This window comes from Pelophylax lessonae, assembly GCF_965119305.1.
Source record: "Pelophylax lessonae genome assembly, chromosome: 4".
NCBI lineage: Eukaryota > Metazoa > Chordata > Amphibia > Anura > Ranidae > Pelophylax > Pelophylax lessonae.
Genome location: NC_138771.1, coordinates 479,129,438 through 479,155,237, shown reverse-complemented (window position 1 = coordinate 479,155,237; position 25,800 = coordinate 479,129,438). Strand labels below are relative to the sequence as shown.

The following is a 25,800-nucleotide window of genomic DNA, read 5'->3' as shown; positions in this document are numbered from 1 at the left end:
TTCTTGTTGAGTTGAGAGGCTAACAGGTCGACGTCGGGAGTCCCCTACCGGACAAAGCAGGTGAAACCTTGGTGCAGGGACCATTCCCCTGATCCAACACCTGACGACTCAGGTAATCCGCCTGCCAGTTCTCCACTCCTGGAATATGCATGGCGGAAAGGCCTGGAACTAAGTTTTCTGCCCATGTCAGGATCTCGGCCACCTCCCGGGCTGCCAAGACACTCTTGGTGCCCCCTTGATTGACGTAAGCCAAAGCCATGGCATTGTCCGATTAAATCCGAACTGAACAACCCTGCAGACGATTTGTCCAGTGACTCAGGCAAAGCTTTATTGCTCCGAGTTCCAGAATATTGATCGGTAGTCTGGACTCCTCCACGGTCCAGGACACAGTTTCCCAAGCACTCCTCCCCAGCCAGACAGGCTGGCATCCGTGATTCCCTCAGCCCAATACAATGGGAGCGCAGCCGCCACAGAAGAGCACACCTTGTGCTGTGACTCAACCGAATCATAATGTCCAAGTATTTTGGATCTTTGTTCCACTTTGCAAGAATTTCCCTTTGTAAGGGTCTCGTGTGTATCTGAGCAAATGGAACCGCCACGAAAAAGGTAGGCACCATCAGACCTAAGGCTCGCATGCAAGTCCGAAGAGAGGACATGTTGCTGGATAACAGCAAAGGAATCGCCCTCTGCAACTTTTGCAGCTTTTCCAGGGGAAGAAACACCCTCGCTGAAGCGGAGTCCAGATCAGGCCCAGATAATCTAGTTTTGAAGAAGATGGTACCAGAGCAGATTTTTGGAAAATTATGTTCCAACCGAACTCTTGTAGAGTCCATACAGTGATTGCCAAGTCGCCCAACAGGACTGAATGGGAGTCTGCTCTTAAGAGATCATCCAGGTACCCCAGTACCGCAATCCCCTGTTGTCGCAGTAATGCCAATACCGGAGCCAAAACTTTGGTGAAGACCCTGGGAGTGGAGGCGAGACCAAAAGGGTAACGCCACAAATTGATAATGCGTATCTCCTACAGCGAAGAAAACACTGGTGACCAGCGTAAATAGGGATGTGAAGATATGAGTCCTTGATATCGATGGAGGCCAAAAAGTATCCTTGGTGTAGGGACGCCACTACCTTGCGTATGGACTCAGTTTGAACTGCTTTGTGTGGGTACAGAAGTTTCAGAGCCTTGAGGTCCAGGATTGGAACGCACATTGCCTCCTTCCTGGGAACAATGAACAGGTTTGAATGGAACCCCTGAAAGCGTTCCCGAGAGGGAATAGGCACGATCACCCCTTGCGACAGCAGATCTTGTACCGCCTCTTGTAGATCCCTTAACCGATCTGGAGATAGGCGTAGATTGGATGGGAAGAATCTGTTTGATGGTCAAGACCTGCATTCGATCTCGTAACCCGATCGGATCAGTTCGTGGACCCATTTGTCCTGAATCAAGGAGGTCCATGGTTCCATGAAGAAGCGAAAACTTCCCCCCACCCCAGTTATGGGTGAGGGCGTCCCTTCATGCAGACAAGGATTTGTCTGTAGATCTGGATTGGCCTGCTCTTGGCTTACCCGACCATTTCTTCTTGGAACCCCCAGAAGACCTAAATGGCTTGGATCCTTTCTCCTGCGTGCCGGAGGCACGAAAGGGCCACCTGTGGGTTGTAAAATAAGGCTATTACGTGGTGACTTGCCTTTGGAGGATTGAGGAAGAAGAGTACTCTTCCCACCTGCGAGACCCTTGATCAGTTCATCCAATTAGGATCCAAACAAACGGCACCTCCGTAAAGGGGAGCTCTGATAGACCCTTTATGAAGCCTGATCTGCAGACCAGCTTTTTAGCCACATCATGCGTTTAATAGCTACCCCCAACACGGATACTCTGGCTACAAGAGGGGCCGCATCTAGCAACGCATCACATATAAATAGTAGAGCTTGGACCATTTGGTCCGTTTGCCCTGCCAGGCCCGTAGGTCACTTTTCAGTAACTTTGCCCATTCCGTTATGGTTTGGGACACCAGAGTGATAAAGATCGGTTTAAGTATTGAGCCTACTATCACAAGTGGCGGGAAAGAGACTCAAGCCTATCCACAGGGTCTGTAAAGACCGGGACTCCTCCACCGGGACCACAGTAGATTTGTTCAGTCTAGAGTATTGGATGGTCCACCTTCAGTGGAACGGTCCATTTTGTGGCTACAGCGTCTGCGAATGGATAGCACCTATTAAAACGCTTTGGCACCACTAACATTTGTTTGAGGAGCCCCCATTAGTCAGAGATCGGACAAGAGAAAACCTTGACCGACTTCTGGGATTTGCAAGTGCCAAATGACACCTGCGTCCCTGGCGCTGCAGAATCATCCGCCATTTTTAGAGTTTCCCGCACTGACACTATAAGTGCCTCCACCAGCGCGCTTTCCTGCGCAGCTGCAGATGAGGCTATGTCGCCCTCTCCATCTGAGTGCGATGATGCAGAACTCTAAGGGTGACCTGCGTCCGCAGCGGCCCCATCTACCTCAGAATCTGAGGATACAGTAGAGGCAGGGGGGGAGGGCATAGGGCGCTTTTTACTAGTGGTATTTTTTTTTTTTTTTTTAAAACCAAATCCACTTTTGACACCAGGTTTTCTAAAACTGCCGTTAAGGCAGACAGGGTTGCGACCCGGAGGTCCTCGCAAACGCAAGGAGGGGATCTGTAGGTGAAATTTGTTCCTGGTACTCCATATGAACCCTGGAATAGAGACCTACAGGGACCCCAATAGACATACCACCATTCGATATGGAGAACAGGATCGGAGGAAAAAAAAAAAAAATATGATCTTCACTGGAAGAGGAAGTACCTGGGTCATCACTAGAGTGAAGGCCTAGCTGCTCCCTGCTGTCCAGCGTTCGGACTCGAGAAAATGGCCGCCCAATGCATTCCTATGGGCAAAGCACAAAAAACATGGCATTTCAATAGGAACTTCAAAATGAGGCTGAACGATTCTACAGTAAAATGGCAGCCCCCTCGGCACGCCATGCAGTCTTCCTAGTCCCCTAAGAGGTCCAAATGATTAGTGGCACCAGGGGATCCGTTATAGCAGCATCTGCACCCCCCCCCCCCCCCCGAGGACCACCATCACTGACGTAGGGACCTCTGATGGTGGGAAGGGAGGCCTTGGGTGGAGCCTGGTACATACTGAGGCCAGGGGGAATGAGGGATACCCAAAGGGCCAACCTTCCCCGGGAGGGTCCCATGTCCACCCCAACACCGTCAGAGCTATGGGGGGGTACGACGACACTACTCACCATACCAACAACATCGGGCGGGCGCCACACTGGACAGACTACCTCTCCACTCCGGGTGGGGGTGTTGACGGCCAAGGGGTATGCTGCGACTCAGGCCGAACCAGGTCGTGTGCATCCCGGCAAGGGGTTTCACTCGCGGGCCAGCCCCCGTCCATTGGGGCTCTGTCGTGGCGAGGCCTAGCGCTGGGCTATAACCTGCACACACTCGCTGACCGGGCAACCTTAAGGATCTAGGATATCCAGTCCGAAACCCAGTCTCTCAGGAACATAGCTCTAAAAAATATATATATATTTTTTTTTAACAAAAGGTTCCCTTTAAAATAAAAAAGGCAAGCCAAGACCGGCATGGCCCCAGCCAGGAACTAGGTCCTAATCCTAAACTAGGCAGAGAAACTTAATCCTATAGCAGAGTGTGTGGGTGTATGCCTGCAGGGACTGCCCCATTAAGTGTGGTAAAGATTTTCCTGCCTAGTGTCCTACTCCTGTTGGGGGCAGCATAACCCAATTGTCAAGAGGTATATGGAGCTGCGTCAGTCAATGAACAGTAGAGAGAGAAAGAGAAAAAAAAAAAAAAAAAAACAAAACAACACACTACCTTCCAAACTGCAATGGAAAATTTTTCTTAATGCGATGAAAAAGTTTCTCCCCAGAATCCAACTCGACATAGAAATATGGTGTCCCAGGCTGTACAATCTGAAAACATTAAGAGAGGGGGCTTAAAAAAAAAAAAAAAAATAAAAAAAACACACACATCTCCATTTCATGGTTTGAACTGTGCATAATTTCTTATATCCCCTCTGTACAGATAGAATTGTAGGTGTACACACCTAGCAGCGGGCTAACTTTCTTTGAGCAATAAAAGCACTCTAATGCTTGTCACAGACACTGACCATACAATTTCCTAACAAAAATGGGGGAAAATTACAGTGTTGCCCAGTCACCTAGTGAACACCATATGCATTTTCTTTAAGTCCTCCATCAAACCCCTTGTACCGGGGGGGGGGGGGCAGGAAAGGCTCAAGTTCAGAACATCCGAGAGGTCTTTGCGTACTGGCTTTGTCACCTTCGTGAAAAGTGCTGGCTGGGATTGATCATGCACACTAGAGCTCCAGGGGCCTAGAGGTGGAAGCATGGGGGGGGGGGGGGGGGGGGGGGGAGAGAAATTGAAGGCTGCAATGAAACTGCACAGAATTCAGGCAACCTGTAAAGTGCATGTAAATCATAATCAACTTTTTGTATTTGTTCCCTTTTGGTCTGTTATAATATACAATTGAAATGGTTTTATCCGTTCAAAATCTGTTTGGATCAGTGCTAAAAACTATCTGCTGATCTTGTCAGAAATTCAGAGATGCTGTGTCCTCCCCCACATGTTTCTCCTAGTGGTTATCGTGGACTACAGAAGGATTAACCTTTAGGTTGTTGAGTTTGGATTCTGAGGCAGGGCTGACACCACAAAAGGGCTAGACATGGTCAGCCAAACATGACTTAGCTGCTGAGTGCATTTCAGGTACATCAGTTATTTTTCTGTACTTGCAGGGCCTTTTATCAAATAAAACATGTGGAAATGGGAATGCTCCGCGTTTTTTGCTTTGACATACAACAGTTTACAGATGCATTTTTTTTAGTGTTCAAGGTAAGAGAGGAGCACATTTAGTCCACATACTTGCTTGATATCGGTGTGTTGGGGGATTTCCAGCAGCTCTATGTTCTGCTCCTGTGCCTGCACAATAAAGGACTCTTTAATATCTTCTGTAGTGCAGCAGCTCAATGGAAGTGGGACAACCTGCAGGAAGGGATGCAAATCATTTACCATCTTGCAAAGGAACAGATACAAAACAAAGTGAGCATGCTAGAACAACAAATCTGAATTTTTGTATTACAGTGCTGACATGCGCATAGAAGTACTAGAAGAGAACAATTATTCAACACTTTACAATGCTACACTATAACTGAGCCTCCTAAAGTGATTTAACCCTTTCACTGCCATGTTTTGCTTTTTTTTTTCTTTTTCTTCTCTCTTCGCCTTGGTGGCCAAACCACATTGAAAATTCTCACTTTCAGGGTTTCTAAAAAAAAAAAAAAAAAAAAAACATTTTTCTGAAAGCACAGAACAGAATAAAATCGTGCTACTGGTTTCTCCCCACCCTCCCCCTCCTCGACCTTGAGAGTTGTGCAATATTCTATCTAAATATAACAAATACACTAAAAATCACTAGTGCAAACAACAAAGCATAACATTGAGTTAATACAGGTCTTTATGAAGCAACGAGAGACGAAAAAAAAAAAAAAAAAAAACTAGTGTGCATACATACACAAAGGTTTTTATTTTTTTGGCACTTAGTGGTTATAACCCCCCCCCCCCCAAAAAAAAATAAAATAAAAAAACGTATCTTTAAACCGCTTTTTTTCTCCTCAGCTAGTCACCTTCAGTCTAGCAGTATTCACTTTTTTTTTGCAACCTTCCTTTAGTGCATCTCCTGCAACCTATTAGTGCACATATCCTCTTGTTTCAATGGATCTATTGCAGCTTTATATAGTCTCGCTCTCATATACATACACTTTGCTACAATGTAAACACGAGTGTACAGCTTGTATAATAGTGTAAATTTGCTGTCCCCTTCAAAATAACACACGGCCATTAAATTGTAAACCGCTGGCAAAAAAGTAACCCCCAAGTGAAAATGTCCAAATTGGGCCCAATTAGACATTTTCCCTCCCCGGTGTCACCTCACTCGTTAGGGTTACAAGGTCTCAGGTGTGAATGGGGAGCAGATGGGTTAAATTTGTTGTTTCACTCCCACTCTTCAACACAACGCCTCATGGCAAAGAACTAAAGATCTGAAAAAAAAAAAAAAAGTTGTTGCTCTACATAAAGATGGCCTAGGCAATAAGAAGTTTGCCAAGACCCTGAAAGTGAGCTGCAGCATGGTGGCCAAGACCATACAGTGGTTTAACAGGACAGCTTCCACTCAGAACAGGCTTCGCCATGTTCGACCAAAGAAGTCGAGTGCACATGCTCAGTGTTTTATCCAGAGGGTGTCTTTGGGAAATAGGCATATGAGTGCTGCCAGAGGTTGGGGGGGGGTTATGGGGTTGGGTTGAGCCCATCAGTGCTCACACTATATGCCGCACACTGCATCAAATTGGTATGCATGGCTGTCGTTCCAGAAGGAAGCCTCTTCTAAAAGATGATGCACGAGAAAGCCTGCAAACAGTTTGCTGAAGACAAGCAGACTAAGGACATGGATCACTGGAACCATGTCTTGTGGTTTGATGAGACAAAAACTAACTTATTTGGTTCAGATGGTGTCAAGCGTGTGTGGCGGCAACCAGTTGAGGAGTACAGACAAGCGTGTCTTGCCTACAGTCAAGCATGGTGGTGGGAGTGTCATGGTCTGGGGCTGCATGAGTGCTGCCAGCACTGGGGAGCTACAGTTCATTGAGGGAACCATGAATGCCAACATGTACACACTAACCTACTGAAGCAGAGCATGATCCTCTCCCTTCGGAGACTGGGCCGCAGGGCAGTATGCCAACATCCAGAACCCTAAACACACCTGCAAGACAACCACTACCTTGCTACGGAAGCTGAGGGTACAGGTGATGGACTAGCCAAGCATGTCTCCAGACCTAAACCCTGTTGAGCATCCTCGAACAGAAGGTCTCCAATATCCACCAGCTCCGTGATGTCGTGGAAGAGGACTTCAGAGGCAACCTGTAAAGCTCTGGTGAACTCCATGCCCAAGGGTGAAGGCAGTGCTGAAAAATGACAACACAACAGTGACACTTGTGAGCCCAATTTGGACATTTCCACTTAGGGGTGTACTCCCTGTTGCCAGCGGTTTAGACATTAATGGTTGTGTGCTGCGTTATTTTGAGGAGACAGTAAATTTACACTGTTATATAAGCTGTACATTCACTACTTTACATTGTAGCAAAGGGTCATTTCTTCAGTGTTGTCACATGAAAAAAATATAATAAAATATTTATAAAAATGTGAGGGGTGTACTCACTTTTGTGAGATCCTGTAGGCGATTGTGACTAGTTACAATAGGTAATGCCTAGATAACATTTGCGCGAAACGCATCTACCTCTGTTCCCTGCACCATCTGTCAACCACTTGTCATATTGAGCTTCAATAAAACGATTTTTGGAAGTGCAGCAGTCCGGAATAATTTCCTTATGATATGCAGCGTGCAAGCTGGGCTAGCACCTGACTAATGTGTGGGGATAAACTAAAGACTCACTCACCTGGAGCGGCTTTAGTGCTTGTGCAGTGACATTTATTCCTTTCTATGCTGTAAAATACCTGGTTGATCCCGTCTGCTCCTGTGTCCCCCTATGTGAACTGACCACGGTAGTCACGGCTGCTGATCCATGATACAGTGGTCAGTTTACATGCCTCCATCATCCCACTGTATTCAGAGTCTCTCCCCGTCAGTTCCTAGTGTGGGAGCCGATCAACTCCCTGACCCTCCCACTGCCATTTCGTGTGGCTGTAACTTTAGTGAGGGCAATTACTGGCATCCCCTTTTATTACAAGCTATACAGAAGTGTGTTTTTTTTTTTTTTTTTAAATTATGCAGCTAAATTACTTTTCACAGTGCCACTGTGCGGTCACATGACTCCCGTCAGAGAGCAATCAAAGCCCCTCCCACTGTAGTCCTTGCAGCGGGGGGGGGGGGGGAAGGACAGCGGTGGGAGGTCACATGACCACACAGCGGTGCTGTGAACTAAGGTATTTAGCTGTGACACTGATTTGAAGCTTGTTAGAACAGAAGGGATGCCAGCAATTGTGCTCACTAACTTCACAACCACTTGTTGGGGCTAGGGAGAGAGCAGCACTACAGGAGGGCACACGAGGAGAAAGTGGGCAGCAGAAAGCGCAATAAGGTATGTGGGCACACTGTGGAGCTGTTCTGTCATTACCCTTGCGTCCGTGACTGAAAAAAATAAAAAATAAAAAAGTTAATACAGTCGGCACTTCTATTAAAAGCAGGTTTTTTTTTCCTTAAGCCAGCTAAGGCCCGCTTTAAAAGCTTTACATTTCAAACCTGGCTGAAATTTTTTAAGCATTTGGAAAAAGATTAATATATATATATATATATATATATATATAAAATATCTCTCTATTATACTAGATGAAGCCTGTATGCACAAGGCCTGCAATGCTACCAAAGCTTTAAAAGCATTACGCTATACACTCACTGCTCAAAAAAAAAAAAAATTAAAGGAAGAGTTTTTAATCAGAGTATAGTATAAAGTCAGACTCCTAGGATATTGATCTGCTCAGTTAAGTAGCATAGTGGGTTTGGTAATCAGTTTCAGCTGCTTTGGTGTTAAATTAAACTAACAGGTGCAATAGATTGGCAACAATCAGACACCCTCCAAAACAGGAATAATTTTACAGGTGGAGGCCACTGATTTTTTTTTTTACCTTCTCCTATTTGACGGTTTTTCACTAGTTTTGAGGCGATAACTGGACCCTAGAGGAAGGTTGCTCAGGCAGTCCCAACTCCTTCAGGGGGCACATCAATACGTGCCAATGCCAGAAGGCTTGCTGTGTCTCCCAGCAGCCTCAAGAGCATGGAGGAGATACCAGGAGACAGGCAGTTCTCTCTAGGAGAGCTGGACAGGGCCAACGAAGGTCCTCAACCCATCAGCATGACCTGTATCTGCTCCTTTGTGCAAGGAGGAAAAGGATAAGCTTACCAGAGCCCTACAAAATGACCTTCAGCAGGCCACTGGTGTGAAGGTCTGACCAAACAATCAGAAACAGACTTCATGAGGGTAGCCTGAGGGCCCAACGTCCTCTAGTGGGCCCTGTGCTCACTGCCTGGCACCGCAGAGTTCGATTGACATTTGCCAGTAAATAGCAGAATTGGCATGTCTGCCAACCGGCTCTTTTCACATATGGCAGCAGGATCAACCTGAAATATGTGACAGACGTGAAAGGGTCTGGAGTAGCCGGAGACCGTTAAGCTGCCTGTAACATCGTTCAGCATGACCGGTGTGGTGGTGGGACAGCGATAGCCAGGGGAGACAATGACACCCTGACTGCTATTAGGTATAAGGATGAAATCCTTGGACCCTTTGTCAGACTCTAAACTGGTGCAGTGGGTCCTAGGTTCCCCTGGTGCCTGACAATGCCCGGCCTCACGTGGTGAGAGTATGCAGCCAGTTCCAGGAGGATGAAGGAATTGATACCAGTGAATTGCTCCCACGCTCGCCTGACCTAAATCCAAATAACACCTCTGGGACATCATGTTTCGTTCCATTCGATGCCGCCAGGTCACACCTCAGTCTAAAGGAGCTCAGCGATGCCCTGGTCCAGATATGGGAGGAACTACCCCAGGACACCCTCTGTCATCTCATTAGGAACATACCCAGACTTAGTCAGGCATGCATACAAGCATGTGGGGGGTTTCATACAAACTACTGAGTACAATTTTGAGTTGCTGCAATTAAATTTCAGAAAAATGGACTAGCCTGCTGCATCATTTTTTCACTTTGATTTTCGGGGTGTCAGATGGAAATGGAAAATTCTCAAAATACAGAGGGCTGAATTACGATGTCCATATCAGTATAGATAACCAGCATGATATTTTTCCCCATTGAGATCCGATGTGTTTTAAAGTGTTCCTTTAATTCTTTAAGCAGAGTAATATATACATTATTTTTAAACAAACACACACACACACACACACACACACACACACACGAGAAAGTTAACAGAAAAAAATGAAGTCATCACAGGGACATGTTTATCCCTCAGAATATTAAAGTCATCATTTCAGACAGACATAAGCTGCCTGTACAGACTTAAACTAATGGGATATAATGAGCTGTGAGAGTTGAGGCAACAGGAGAGGGCAAGAGACTGACATGATCTCCCCTGATGCTTATTACTCTAATTCTCTATGTGACGTTACCAGGCTAACCCACAACTTCAACAGGAGAGCCATCAGAGACAACATCACAATGCAACAGAAAAAAAATGCACACATGGAGTGGATAATTCAGTGTAATACAAGGAAAAGCATTTCCCATCAGGCAGTCAGTGTTTACCCTAAGCTGATGTTTAGCCTCAATATAGCAGGAACTCACCTGTCTGACATTACCAGCCCTTAATGAATTAAAAGGCTGAATTCCAGAGTTGAGAGGTTTAAACTGCACAATGCACTTGTTTATATGCCATCAGGACACAACAGAATACATATTATACACACTAAAACATATGAAGTTTAACATTGCACAAACATTGAATGGTTTTCAAAGTGTTACCTCAATTTAACAGTTCCAGCAATTGTGCAGTGAGGCCAAATATGCCAGAGCAACCTTATAGTCAGAGTTCAAAACTAGAGCTCTCAGTAATCAGCATTAAACAAACCTCATCTCACATAACCCCCTTGAGTGCTTTACAATACAAGGCTGTGGGGGGGAAGAGGGGGGGGCACTTGCGCAGAAGGGTGTGAATAATTGTTAGCTTACATACAGCACTGGAATGTAGCATCACAAAAAAAAAAAAAAAAAAAAAGGCACAGGGACAGTAACAAACATGTGACAGACTTCTTGGCCTGCACCCCGCTGACTCTTGCTGTGATTGGGCACTGCACACGTTCTGCAGCTGATTTCAGCCAATGATTTCAGCTGAAACCTGCTGATCAGCTGTGTCCTCACACACTGTTCTGTGTTTGTTTACAAAACACAAAGAACTCAGTGTAAAAACAAAAACAAAAAAAAAAACAGCCAGAGAAGTAAAAGCAGCAGCACACATTACATGTGTTTGGCACACAGTTAACCCTTTCCCATCCAGTGTATACACAGTATTATCATTCATCACTGTATTAGTGTCACTAGTGACATTAGTGATCCTCCCAGTGTCTGTTAGCGTCAGATTGGCTGCCACACTATAAAAAGTCACTGATCGCCATAGTTTGTAGAAGGCTATAACTTTCGCACAAACCAATTCACTTAAAATTGTGATTTATTTTTACTAAAGCCATGTAGCAGAATACATTTTGGCCCAAATGTAGACGGAAACGTGATTTTTTTTTATTTTTTATTCAATAGGTTTGATAACCTACCAGTCTGTTATACAATAAAAAAAAAAAAAAAAAAAACACACACCAATGGTAATCAAACATCAGCAAAGATGCTCTATTTGTGTGGAGGAAAAAAAAAAAAAAAAAGTGAAAGAAATTATCTAAAATTTCATTTGCATACAGTGTTGCATGATCGCACAATTGCCATTTAAAAAGTAGCACAGTGCTAAATAGCAAGAAATACCCTGGTCATGAAGGGGGTAAAAACCTTCCAAAGGTCAAGTGGTTAAGGCAGACCCTAGAAAAACAGCCACGAACCAGAACACACAGGGGTACAGGTTTATTAGGAGATTGAAGACATGGACAGGGGCACTTTAGAGACTCGAGTGTTCAAATTTCCCCACAGTTTGTAGAGACTCCAGTGTTCAAATTACCCCAGTTTGTAGATCTGTATCATAGTCAAGGCAAAAACGGAATTTTTGTAAAATCTTACCTGTAAAATTCCTTTCTCTGAGTCCTCCGACAGTCGCCGCCTCTTCATATTCGTCACTAATGGGGTTATTGGACCTCTTCTCCGTAGGAGTGCTAGGCAACAGAATATATTAATATCAAAGCTTTTAGCATATCCCACCCCCAGGGGGTGGTCCCCTCAGTCAATACCTCCTTACTTCCTGCATATCAACTCAGTTTCAGTAGAATAGCAGTAGAGTATACAAACAAACCCCAAAAGAGGGGTGGGGGCGGCGACTGTCGGAGGACTCAGAAAGGAATTTTACAGGTAAGATTTTACAAAAATTCCGTTTTCTCTTACGTCCTCCGACAGTCGCCGCCTCTTCATATTTGTCACTAATGGGGACGTCCCAAAGCAGTGTAGACATGAGGGGTGGGAAAAAAAAGCAGCCGCGCCCAAAGCAACGCAATACCCACATCAGAGAAAGGAACCTTACCAAAGTAAGAGAACCAACTGGGCAACAGGAAAAAAAACGTGCTCAACAGGAGCAACAACCCAGGAAAAAACAAGTAACCTAGGGGTAAAAACACCCCAACAGCCAAGGGCCCAATAAGGGACCCTAAGGCACCGCCGCACTAAGGACTTTACGGCCAAAAGAAGCATCTGCCGATGCCTGAACATCCACCTTGTAAAATTTGGAGAAGGTGTGAACGGACAACCAAGTCGCCGCCTTACACACCTGGGCCACAGAAGCCCGATGATGACAGGCCCAAGACGTACTCAGAGATCTGGTAGAGTGCGCCTTCACAGGCACGGGAGGAACCTTCCCCCTCAAAGCCTAGGCCTGCTCAATGGTCTGTCTGATCCATTTGGCGATGGTAGAAGCCGACGCTGCCATGCCCTTCCGAGGTCCCTCAGGAAGGACAAAGAGAATCCGACTTGCGAAAGGATTTTGTCGACGACAGGTAAACCCTGATCGCCCTAACATCCAAGGAATGTAAAGCCACCTCCTTCAGAGGCTTAGGCTTCGCGCAAAGCGAAGGCAAGACAATGTCCTCATTGAGGTGAGGATCAGAAATTCTTTTCGGAAGAAAAGATGGGTTAGGTCGCAAGACCACCTTATCCAAGTGAATCACCAAATACGGAGACTTACAGGACAAGGCCGCCAGCTCCGACACCCTGCTAGCCGAAGTAATCGCTACTAAGAAGGCAACCTTCTTGGACAACAAAGACAACGAGATCTCCCTGATATTTTCAAAAGGAGCATGTTGCAACACGGACAGAACAAGGTTCAAATCCCATGGAGGCAAAGGCTCCCTCCTAGGAGGGACCAAATATCGCACCCCTTGAACAAAGGTGCTAACCAAAGAGTTAGACGCCACAGGACAAGGAAAAAGAACGGCCAGCGCAGAAATCTGACCCTTAATCGTGGCCAACGCCAAACGCTGGTCCACGCCCGTTTGAAGGAAAGCCAACATTCTCGATACCGAGTATGAGCGAGGGGAATACCCCCTGGACTCACACCAGGCAAAATACGCCTTCCAAGTACGGTAGTAAATCTTCCCTGAAGAGGCCTTCCTGGCCTTGATCAAAGTGGGAATGACCTCAGGGGAGAGAGACCCCTATCCTTCAGGACCTGGCTTTCAACAGCCAGGCCGTTAAAGCCAGCGACTGTAAAGCAGGATGGAATATCGGTCCTTGAGACAGGAGATCTTCTCGAAGTGGCAGACGCCACGGAGCGTCGACCGCCAGATTCACGAGGTCTGCGTACCAAGACCGGCGAGGCCAGTCCGGTGCCACCAGAATCACCGTTTTCGGTTCCGAGGCCAACCTGCGAAGGAACCTGGACAGCAGCTGAATCGGTGGAAAGGCATACATCAGGCGATACTGATGCCAGGACATCATTAACGCGTCCGAGGCGTCTGCCCGAGGATCGCGCGTCCTTGCCACGAACCTTTCCACCTTGTGATTTAGACGAGACGCGAACAGGTCCGCATCTGGGGACCCCCACTTCGCGCACAACATCTGGAAGACATCCGGGTGAAGGGACCATTCCCCCTGGTCCAGGGTCTGGCGGCTCAGATAATCCGCCTGCCAGTTTTCCACCCCCGGAATGTGAACTGCAGAAATCGCCGGGACGTGCGTCTCGGCCCAAGACAGAATGTCGGCTACTTCCCGAGCCGCCCGGGCACTCCTGGTGCCCCCTTGGTGGTTGATGTAGGCCACCGCTGTGGCATTGTCCGTCTGCACCCGAACTGGACGGCCCTGAAGCCTGTCCGTCCAACGCAGAAGACAGAGATTTATCGCTCGCAATTCCAGAATGTTGATCGGAAGGGAGGATACCTCCTCCGACCAAGTACCCTGGGCAGACAAAACGCCCAGAACACCACCCCAGCCCGATAGGCTGGCATCCGTGGTGATCACCGTCCATGACAAGGGACGAAAAGACTTACACCCCCCCCCCCCCCGACACCGCCGGGGACTGGAGCCACCACAAAAGACCCCTTCGGGTGTGGCGGCTCAACGAAATACGCAGATCCAGAGATTGCAGACGCCCGTCCCACACGGCCAGAACCTCCGCCTGAAGCTCCCGTGTGTGAAACTGGGCCAAGGGAATCGCCTCGAAAGCCTAAACCATCAATCCCAGACACCTCATACACGTCCGGAGGGATGAGCACTGATTGTCCCTGAGGGACCTGACTTCGCACTGAAGTGTCCGAAGCTTGTCTTCCGGCAGGAAGACCTTCGCCCGAACAGAGTCCAGAATCATCCCCAGGTAGGGAAGACGAACCGACGGACACAACGTCGATTTTGGAAAATTTATCGTCCAGCCGAGTCTGCATCGTGATGGACAGGTCGTTCACCAGACCCTGACTGGTCGCGGACCGAATCAGGATATCGTCCAGATACCCCAAGACCGAGAACCGGCGCGAGCACCTTGGTGAAAACCCGCGGAGCCGAAGCGAGACCGAAGGGTAACGCCACAAATTGATAATGATCCTCCGCAATGGCAAAACGAAGGTACCTCTGGTGACCCTCGAAAATGGGGATGTGAAGGTACGCATCCTTCAAGTTGATGGAGGCCATGAATTCCCCCGGAACCAGGGCAGCCACCACCGTGCGCAGGGATTCCATGCGAAACTTGCGAACCCGCACAAAGCGGTTCAGAGCTTTTAAGTCCAGAATCGGACGTACTTTGCCCTCCTTTCTGGGCACAGTGAACAGATTGGAATAGAACCCCCGAAATCTGTCCCGATGAGGCATCGGAACCACCACTCCCTGGGCCCGCAGGTCCCGCACCGCCAGGTGCAGATCCTGCAAGCGCTCCGCAGTCAGCTGAAGGTTTGAGGGGAAAAATCTGCCCGCCGGCCGAGAGAGAAACTCGATCTTGTATCCAGATCGAACGATTTCCTGAACCCACCTGCCCCGAACGCAGTCCAGCCAGGGTTGAAGAAAACCGAGTAAACGTCCCCCCACCCCAGAAACGGGTGAGGGTGCCCCTTCAGGCCGCATTGTTATGGGCAGCGGATCCGGACTGGCCGGACTTCTGCTTACCCGCCCACGCTTTCTTCTGGGAGCCTTGGCCTTTGAAGGGCTTGCCCTTATAGTGCGACCGAAAGGCACGAAAAGGACCCCTAAGAGGGCCTAAACGAAGCATTCTTCTTACCACGAACAAACTTAGCCTTGTGAGATTGGGGCAAGAGAGTGCTCTTACCCCCCAGAAATACCCTTTATCAGAGTATCCAAAGATTCGCCAAAAAGGCGGGATCCCGCGTAGGGCAAATTTGCCAGAGTCTTGCGAGAAGGTTGGTCAACCGACCAACATTTCAACCATATCAGGAGACGGTTCAAGACCGCCACACTAGAAAGGCGCGCCGCCAAAGGGACTAAATCCAAGTCCGCATCACACAAATACATGACACCCTGATGAATCTGATCCACCATAGCCAAAGTTGTCGGCGGGGCAGAGTCAGCCACCAGAGTGCTCTTGAGCATCTGCGTCCAATCCGCAATAGCCTGGGCTGCCATTATGGAAGCAAAAATAGGCTTCAGCATAGAGCCAGCAACCGTATAAGCATGACGGGCCAGAGATTCCAATCTCCTGTCCGTCGGGTCCCGGAACACCGGGGTATCCTCAGCAGGGATCGCAGTAGATTTATTCAAAATCGCCACCGCGTGATCCACCTGAGGCGGTACACACCAACGCTCATCAGTAGCCGGTGTAAAGGGATAACGCAGCTTGAACCTACTCGGCACAGCAAAAGGCTTCTTTATATTGCTCATCAACCGCGCGCTGAAATTCCGTAGAGCAAGGAAAAACCTGCGATATTCTGCGTTTTCTCTGCATCCCATAAGAGGACATCAAAGCAGGAGGACATGGTTCATCCTGCAAATGCAGCGTTTGCTTGATATAAGCAACCAACTCATCCATGAGTGCAAGCTCTTCAGACGAGCCAGGGGGAGAATTATCAACCCCTTCCACCTCAGCCTCCCCGTCAGACCCCACAAGGTCTAGGGATGAGTGAGACCCTGAGAAGGGCACTCCAGCCATAGCAGCCCCATCGCCCTCTGAATCAGAGGAAATAGACACCCTGGGCCGTTTTGTGGATCAATCAGCCACCAGCATCTGCACCTGAGCAGCTAAGTTTGCCACAATAGTGGCCAGATCAGCCCCCTCGGGGTGAAGCAGCAGCCCCTTGGCCCCCCACCAAGGTGGGAGGAAACTTGCAATCCTGAGAATCCATGCCCCAGCAAATTAATTAATAAAGGGTACTGCCCCTTTAAGATCGCGGCGAGCGCTGCCCACCGCACCCACTGACCCCCACAGGGATAAGAAACTGGGCAAGGAATACAGGAAAAAAAGAGATATATAACCTGGAGAGCTCACACAGGCTGCTGCACCGATCGCTGTCCCAGAGGAAAAGGAAGTGATGCAAGACTGACCGCCCCTATGAAGCCTCTGTAAGGCTACACAAACATGGCCGCACGGCTGAGGACAAAACCCTGGGCAAAGAGAACATGGCGCTGACATGTGGGATCGATCGCCGATTGGCGCCAAAAACCTGTGCAGTACCTTACAGGACCTGCCACCATAATTTTTGCCCCAGAAAAATGGCGGATTGCCGCAGCGATCGCCGCACAGCATGTCTAAAATCCTATTGCTTCATATGACACCCAGCAGAGCGGGAGAGCCCCCCCCTCACAGCCCACACACACAGGCAGCAAGTGCACACAGGAGCTGACAGGGAGCACAGCAGCCACACAGACATGCAGGGTCACACAGTCCCAGACTGACACCCAAAAAAGACAGGTCCCCACATAGATTTACACTTACCAGTCCGGATGGTGTGGGGAGCCTGCTCCAGCGACCAAACCGCAGTACTGAGGCCAGGGAGTGTCGCAAGCATGACGCAGTGGAGTTGCGGTGCGAAACCGCAATGACGTCCAGTGAGGTAGCCACCTCACCGATAGCATCCCTGCAGCGAACAGGGATGGGTCGTTCAATGTGCCAGGGCAAAACCTAAGCTGAACGCTCGATGGCAGGCTGGGAAGCCCCTGGCCCTGAGATCCAGGGCGGCCAGACTGAGACCCAGCTCCGCACGATCATCTTCATCAGAACTAACTAATGCTGAAAATAAACAGCTAAGTAAAAGAAAGAAAAAACTTCAAATAAAATCAAAATCAAAAAAAAAAAAAAGAGAAAAGTGGCTGAGACCAAGAGCCCCAGCACAGGAACAGCCTGCACTCCTGAGCTAGGCATATGAAACTGAGTTGGTATGCAGGAAGTAAGGAGGTATTGACTGAGGGGACCACCCCCTGGGGGTGGGATATGCTAAAAGCTTTGATATTAATATATTCTGTTGCCTAGCACTCCTACAGAGCAAAGGTCAATAACCCCATTAGTGACGAATATGAAGAGGCGGCGACTGTCGGAGGACGCAAGAGAAAAAAGGTTTTACTTTTTTTCTAAAAAGACATATGCTAGCCTTTGCTTTCCTTAAGTTAGATTTAAACAGAAATTCTGATTGCTTAAAACGTAGCATGGGCAAACACCAAACTACCACTCATTATGACAAGGTAAGGGACAGCACAGAATAGAGCTGAAGCATTAGACAGAACATCCAGTCACTGCTGTGACTTCAACGTAATCCTCACATACCTGAAGCTGGAGATGCTGACTCCTGTAATTGCGCTCAAACATCACATATCGCTTCTCTTTGGACTTGTAAAACTTCTTTAAGGAAGCTTTATACTTCTCACATTCTTCAACTACTTCAGAAGAGAGGTCAACCATAGCCTGGTAATGTCCGATGGGCAAGATGAGAATGTGGTCCGATGTAAGGCCACCCTTTGCCAGGGCAATGTAGCACTAAGGGAAAATAAGAAACCGATAACATATGTATATACTATAACTTTTAAGGCTTTTTCAGCCCTGTTATTTTAAAATACCCAATTAACTTAGCAAATCATGCAAATCACTTCTGACTACACCCATTCCATTTCACTGTGTTAATGAGCATATGTTTAAACACCTCACTGTAAAATGGGCTGCCACCAAAGCACCACAACTAATGAAACAAAAATGAAAAAACACAGACAACGTATGGTATGCGTGTTATGGGGTGCATTGTATTTTACTGTACATGTTTGGGTGCCATTCACAATAACTGCAAATGTAATGCAGCACACATGGAGCAGATTTGTAATGCAGCACACATGGAGCAGATTTGTTGCCATGTGTTGTGGTTAGCACAGATTAATGCTTGCATTGCCGAGATGCACAAGTGTGACTGGAAGGCAACAGATTACATTTTTGTTCCTGGGATCAGTTATAATTTAACTTTTCCTTCAATGGAAAATAGAGCTGTGCGATTCAGGATAAAAAGAGAATCATTTTTTTTTTTTTTTTTTAGAATAAAGATTACAATTCTAGGCGCAACATCTTTCACATTATACAAAAAATATTGGGCTAACTTTTTTTTTTCTTTTTTTTTATCGATTCACATTCTTCCCCCAAAAAATGTCTTTAATAGACCGCTGCAAAAATACAGTGTGAAATAAAATCCTGCAACCACCATTTTATTCTTTAGGGTCTCCGCAAAAAAAAAAAAAAAAAAAAAAAAAAAAAAAAAAACAAAACTAACGATTTTTGTACTTCCTGTAAAATCCTTTTGACGTTCAACCGACAACAGTGTTAATTTCGTCGACTAAAACCGACTAAAACGTTTTAGTCGACTAACACAATTCAGATGACTAAAATACGACAAAAACTAAAATGGCATTTTAGTCTTAAGACTAAAATACGACTAAAACTAAAATGGCATTTTAGTCAAAAGACTATAACTAAAACTAAATCGAAATTTGCTGCCAAAAATTAACACTGGTGCATGCTCAAAGCATAAATAATAACATATTAGATTTTTCACTCCAGGATCAGCAGTAGTATATAATGAGTTTGGAAATTGTAGAGAAATGCTTAAATAACGCATTACAAATTACAATTGAACTACACCCATTTGATTATAGATGACTAAAATGAGTTTTAGTCAACTAAAATGTAGGGCGTTTTAGTCGACTAAAATATACTGGAGTTTTAGTCGACTAAATACGACTAAAACTAAAACACTGGCAGAAGACTAAAATGGGACTAAAACTAAAATGCCATTTTAGTCCTAAGACTAAGACTAAAACTAAATTGAAATTTGCTGCCAAAATTAACACTGACCGACAAGACTCAGCTCCAAATATTTAGACCATTGGGTTATGCTCAGCTCCAAATCTTCATTAGACCATTGGGTTATGCTCCTCCCATCAGGAATAGGACACTAGGCAGGAAAAAGCTACGACGCCTATGGGGCAGTCCCTGAAGGCATAACCTCACATACTCTGCTTGCAACAAAACTAGATGCTGTAGCAGTGTTTAGAAGACAAAAAACCACATTCACTCAGAATTAGAGTGGCGGATGCTGCGCCTGTCAAACTTCAGCGAAAAGGATTTTACGATAAGTACAAAAATCCAGTTCTCTCAATCATTCATTGACAGACGCAGCTCCATATGTTCTTTAGACCATTGGAATGTCCCAAAGCAGTATTTTCATGAGGGTGGGTGTTAGATATTTATTCCAAATTCATAATTCTGCACTTATTGGAATTATATTCACAGCAAGCTTGCAAAATATGTGGTCTTATGATTGATCATAATATTAATATGTGTGAATGACCTTGATCAGTTGATTAGTAATAAAGTTCTTTATCTGAGCTGAGGCAGTAAAATGTAGCTAGTTGTGCGGTCCTGTCCTCCTTTGGGGCCATCTCCGGGTAGAAGGTTAATACTACGAAACTGAGGCCTTACCTCTTCATATCCCCCCTGGGCTCTTGTCCCAATTGCAGGGGTCTTACCCCTATCGTTGGTGCACGACTACCCTTTCCTATTTGGGGACCAAACTTACACCCTCTTACGGGACCCTATATGAACAGAATTATGTCCCTTTGTTTAAAGAACTCCTAGGCTCCTTGCGTCAGTGGATGGGTTATCCCCTCTCGTTATTGGGCCGTATTAATGTCCTAAAGATGTCCATCTTACCTAAACTACTATATTTTTTTTGACACCTTGCCGGTTCAGGTCCCCACGTCTCAACTGAAATTTATGCAGCGTAGTTTCTTGAATTTTATTTGGAATAATAAGGTTCACAGGGTGGCTAGTTCTATGTTTTTTTTTCCCCCCCGAGGAGGAGGGGAGGCCTTGGAGCTCCTGACATTATCAAGTATTATTTTGCATCCCACCTCCGGGTGGCGGCCTCCTGGTCCTCTGGTGGCCCCTAACCGGTGGTCAGAGATCGAGAGGGGCATTTTTTCCGGTTCACCCCTGCTCTTTGTTGTGGTCGGTTAATCTGCACTCGGATAGAGTCCTGCGTACCATGTGCCTTGCACCCATGCTTTGCTCTTTGGATGTGTGGCTCAAGTGTTATAGTAAGTACTCTCTCTCCTCGCCATGTCCGCCGCTTACTAGTGTACTCTTTAATCCATCCATCTCTGATGGCCTGCAGATGGGACGGGTGTGGACGTGGTTGCAGGCTCCTCTGTTTCAGCTACGTAACCTTGGCCATCCGGTCTCCCGTACTCGGTATCCCTTTGAAACTTTGCGAGAGAAATATGGTATTCCTAAACATACTTATTGTTATCTTTATCTCCAAGTCCGACACTTGTTTCAGTCCCCGATGGGTTCTTTGACTCTGGAGCGGCCCACGGCCTTTGAGCAATTAACGGTGCAGGGGCCCCACCAGCGGCATCTAATCTCGAGCATTAATAATATTTTACACGAGTTGCATCCCCTGGTGGAGGATGCTCATCTCTATATGCGCAAATGGTCTGCTATACTACAAAAGCCAATTTCTCTGCAGATGTGGGATAAGATATGGACCGCGGCTTTCAAATCTTCTCGGTGTGTGGTGCAGAGAGAGACTACCTTGTATAGGACCCCGGCCAAATTACATAAGATTGACCCGTCTTGGCCGGCTTCTTGCTGGCGCTGTAGTACCGGGACGGGCACTCTATTTCATATTTTCTCGCAATGTCCTCTTATTCAACCTTTCTGGGCAATGGTGGAGTCGAAGCTACAGTCGGTAACGGGTTTGTCTCTACCGTTGGACCCCCTACACTCTCCTGGGCCTTCCCCGGGGTCTCCAAGCCTACCAGGCGGTTGCTATCTTTCCTTTTGGTGGCTGCTAGAAGAGCAATACCGTTGTGTTGGCGGCAGACGGGGCCGCCAGATGCTGTTCTCTTTCAACGCCTGGTGTTGGAGATAGGGAGAATGGAATTCCTAACTGCTACGGCTCATGACGAAGTCACACGTTTCAACGCTGTATGGGCTGATTGGGATTTGCAGGACTCTAACCCGATTTGAGTGTATGGTGCCAGTGGCTGTTTGCTATGAGGTACTTTCCATTATCCTGTACTTTGGTGACTATGGTTTATATCATATAGTCTCCCTTGTGGCATACTCTTTTGTAACTGCATGTTCCAACTGGGACTGTTTGACCTTGTTTTGCAATGTTATTGTTTATGGTCTTTTCTTTTTAGGGGTTCCCTACCCCTTGTTACTTATCTATGCTTTCAATAAAAATTACAATTTAAAAAAAAAAAAAAAAACTGTAGCTAGTTGGAAGATGACATAAAAGGGTATCGGGTATAGAATGTCATGGAAGTCAAGAATAGACATGATCCATGTAATACTAGGAATAATACATAGATTGGTTTAAATAATGTTAGTTAGAATTAGTGTAATTCCAGTCATAATTAATAGTATTTGTATATATTTACTTAATGTTATACAAATTGTATAAGTTGGTAATATGCGTTACTTTTGGTTATATGGTGTAACATGACATCAGCCACATTAGACGTTACAAGAATAGAGTGTTACATGTGGGCTTGTCAATCAAAGCCCATATATGACTGAGTTTAGTACCTCCTCTTGTATAGAATAACTGAAGTTAGCATAAATTATGTATGCCATACAAGGTTTTGAGCGTTGTGAGGTTAAGACGTCTACATGTAAAATAAATTGCCAAGGAATCGAGATTCAGGAGGGCACAGATACAAGGACTAGGAGAAGATCACACACATCACAGTCTCCTTCTCCACAAAAACTATACATAGACTGAAACCTAGAGACGTCATTTCCTGCTTCTTGCACTTGTAGAAAATTACACTGAAGGACAGAGGAACACACATTTCTATACAGCCATGATTTCAAGCTGGACACATTCATCAGAAGTATTGTTTTTATTCCTTATATTTTTACCTTCACTGAACTGTTATACCTTTTACATTGTATTGTTGATGCCATTTGTGTGATTGAATAAATTCACACACTTTTGTTTTTAAGTCAGTCTGGCTATCAATGCTAATCGTCCAGAAATGCCTAAAGATGCTACAAATATTAGATATCTTCATTATTCTACAGTGGGAAGACAATGCAAAGAAGAACGTAACCAACCAGGAACAACTGGAGCTCACCTAGAAAAAAAAAAAAAAAGAAAAGAAACACACACACACACACACACACACACACACCAAACCATACACCCTCAAAAGGATTCTCTTTAAACAGCAACCTACAAAAAAAAAAAAAAAAAAAAAAAAAAAAGGATGCCAACACCAACTTGTAGAATTTTGTTAATGTATGCACAGACGATGAAGTTGCCGCCTTGCAAACTTGATGCCCGATGGCGAAAAGCCCAAGAGGCACTCAGCTCTCTAGTAGAATGTGCCTTCACAGGGAACGGAGGAACCTGACCCTTCAGCGAATAAGCCTGAACACAACCGTCTGCCTGACCCATCTGGATATAGTCGCAGCAGACGCAGCCAATCCCTTACGGCGTCCCTCAGTAAGGACAGATAGAGCATCTGATTTTCTGAAAGACTCAGTGGCTGCCCCGATTGCCCAAACCACATCCAAAGAATGCAAGGCAATTTCCTTGAGATGCTTAGGCTTGAGACAGAGTGAAGGCAGCACAATGTCTTCATTCAAATGAAAAATCAGAAACCACCTTAAAGCAGAGTTCCAGCCTTTTCACTCACCTGTCCCACGGTCCAGCGATGAGGCCGCCCGAGGCCTCGATCCTCTTCCCTCTGCGGCACTGGTGTGGGCACCCGGCTGTGACAGTTTGCGGCTTCACAGCTGGGTACGCACTGCGCATGCGCGAGTTGCGCTGCGCCTCTTGATAGGCCGGCAATCTTCTGGGACCTCTGACATGTTCCAGAAGATTGCAGGGAGGGGGAGAGGAGAACTTCTGTTCAGGGCGCCGTGGCGCTCCGAGCAGAAGTGGGAGCTGGTACCTGTCAAAACAAGGTACCCGCTCCCCCCCCCCCCCCCAATGTGGCATGTCAGGGGGTTATTACTACCTAAAACGGAAGTTCCCTTTCGGGTGGAAGTCCGCTTTGAGAAAAAAAACTGATTGGTTCGGAATACCATTTTATCTCTGTGGACCACCAAATAAGGTGAGCGGCTTGACAAGGCCGCCAAAACAGATACTCTGCGGGCAGAAGTGATAGCAACCAAAAAGGCAACCTTCTGAGACAATGAAAGCAGGGGAATCTCCCCAATGTTCTCACAAGGAGGTTTTTGAAGAACAAATACCAGATTCAGATCCCACGGAGGTAGTGGGGACCGTCCCGGAGGAGCCATATGGCACATTCCCTGAATGAAAGTACGAATCAAGGAATGCGTAGCTAACGGGCGTTGAAAATATGTAGGCAAAGCCAACACTTGGCCTTTGATAGTGCCCAAAGCCGACCGCTGTTCAACCCCTTTTTGCAGAAAGGCCAAAACCCTAGCTACTGAAGCAGGATGGAAGATCAGACCTTGAGACCGCAGATCTTGCCTGAGAGGAAATCTCCAAGGAGCATCGGTGACCAACCTTACTAGGTCTGCGTACCAAGACCGGCTAGTCTGGAGCCACCAGAATGACCGAAATCCCTTCCACCTCTATCCTGCGTAGAGTCCTCAGCAGGAGTTTGAGTGGAAGAAAGGCATAAAATCAGCTGATACTGACCCCAAGGAGCCACCAGTGCATCTGTGGAGTCGGCCAGAGGATCGCGAGACCTGGCTACGAACCCCTGCACCTTGTTGAGACGAGAAGCGAACAGATCGACCTCGGGAGTCCCCCACCGGGTATAGGGACCACTCCTCAATCCAACACCTGACGACTCCGGTGATCCGCTTGCCAGTTTTCCACACCTGGGATGTGCACAGCAGGGAGGGCTGGAACAAACTTCTCCACTCAGGCCAGAATCTCTGCAACCTCCCTGGCCACCAAGACACTCTTGGTACCCCCCTGGTGATTAATGTAAGCCCCAGACGTAGCATTGTCCGATTGCAAGGTTGTCCAGTTTGGATTCAGACAATTCGTCCAGTGGCTCAGACAAAGCTTTATTGCTCTGAGCTCCAACACATTTATCGGCAGTTTGTGCCCAGGGAACCTGGACAGTAGAAGAGTCCAGAGCTTCCCCTGTACCCAGCCCGACAGGCTGGCTTTCTTGGTTACAACCGTCCAAAACAACGGGAGGAAGGACTTGCACTGGCATAGTGCTTGAGAATGAAGCCACCATAATAGAGCAGATCTTGTGTTGCGACTCAACCAAATCAAAGTGTCCAAGGACTTTGGATCCTTGTTCCATTTGACAAGAATCTCCCTTTGCAAAGGGGCAGGTATGGAACTGAGCAAACGGAACCGCCTCAAAGTTTGATACCATTAGACCCAAGGCCCGCACGCAAGTTCGCAGAGACTAGAGATTGTTTGCCAACACCACCCAGGTCGCCCCCCTGCAACTTCTGCAGCTTGTCCGGGGGGGGGGGGGGGGGGGGGAGACCCTTGCCAAAGCTGAATCCAGAGTAAGGCCGATATAATCCAGTCTCAAGGAAGGTATCAGGACGGACTTCTTGAAATCGATGTTCCACCTGAACTCGTGCAGGGAGCTGACAGTAATCGTCAGGTAAATCAGGGATGATACCCCAGTACCGCAATCCCCGTTGGCACAACAAAGCCAACATCGGGGCCATACTTTGGTAAACACCCTGGGAGCGGAGGCGAGACCAAAGGTAACACCACAAATTGATAATGCTCTCCTGCTACGGCAAAGCGAAGGAACCGCTGGTGACCAGCATAGATAGGGATGTGTAGATATGCGTCCTTGATATCCATGGAGGCCAAAAAGTCTCCCTGGTGTAGTGACATCACTACTGTTTGAATGAATTCCATGCGAAACCTCTGTACCCGCACAAAGTGATTCGGAGCCTTGAGGTCCAGAATTGGATGCACTTTGCCTTCTTTTCTGGGCACAGTAAACAGGTTTAAATAAAACCACTGAAAGCGTTCCTGAGAGGGAACTAACACAATCACTCCTTGCGACAGCAAATCTATGGCCTCCCGTAGATTCCTTAATCGGTCTGAAGATAGGCGCAGATTGAACGGGAAGAATCTATCCGACGGACAAGACCGGAATTCGATCTTATACCCTGATT

The 25,800-nt window shown here is 46.8% G+C and overlaps 1 protein-coding gene across 1 annotated transcript in view; it reads right to left on the bottom strand.

Annotated features, from left to right (window-relative positions):
* CWF19L1 (CWF19 like cell cycle control factor 1) overlaps positions 1-25,800 on the bottom strand; it is a 61,488-nt gene that overhangs the window by 4,652 nt on the left and 31,036 nt on the right. Inside the window, exons 11-13 of the mRNA XM_082255930.1 lie at positions 17,935-18,144; positions 4,942-5,061; positions 3,874-3,971 (exon numbers count right to left, since the gene is read on the bottom strand). Of these exons, the coding sequence (XP_082112056.1) occupies positions 3,874-3,971; positions 4,942-5,061; positions 17,935-18,144 (428 nt within the window). The remainder of the gene's footprint in view (positions 1-3,873; positions 3,972-4,941; positions 5,062-17,934; positions 18,145-25,800) is intronic.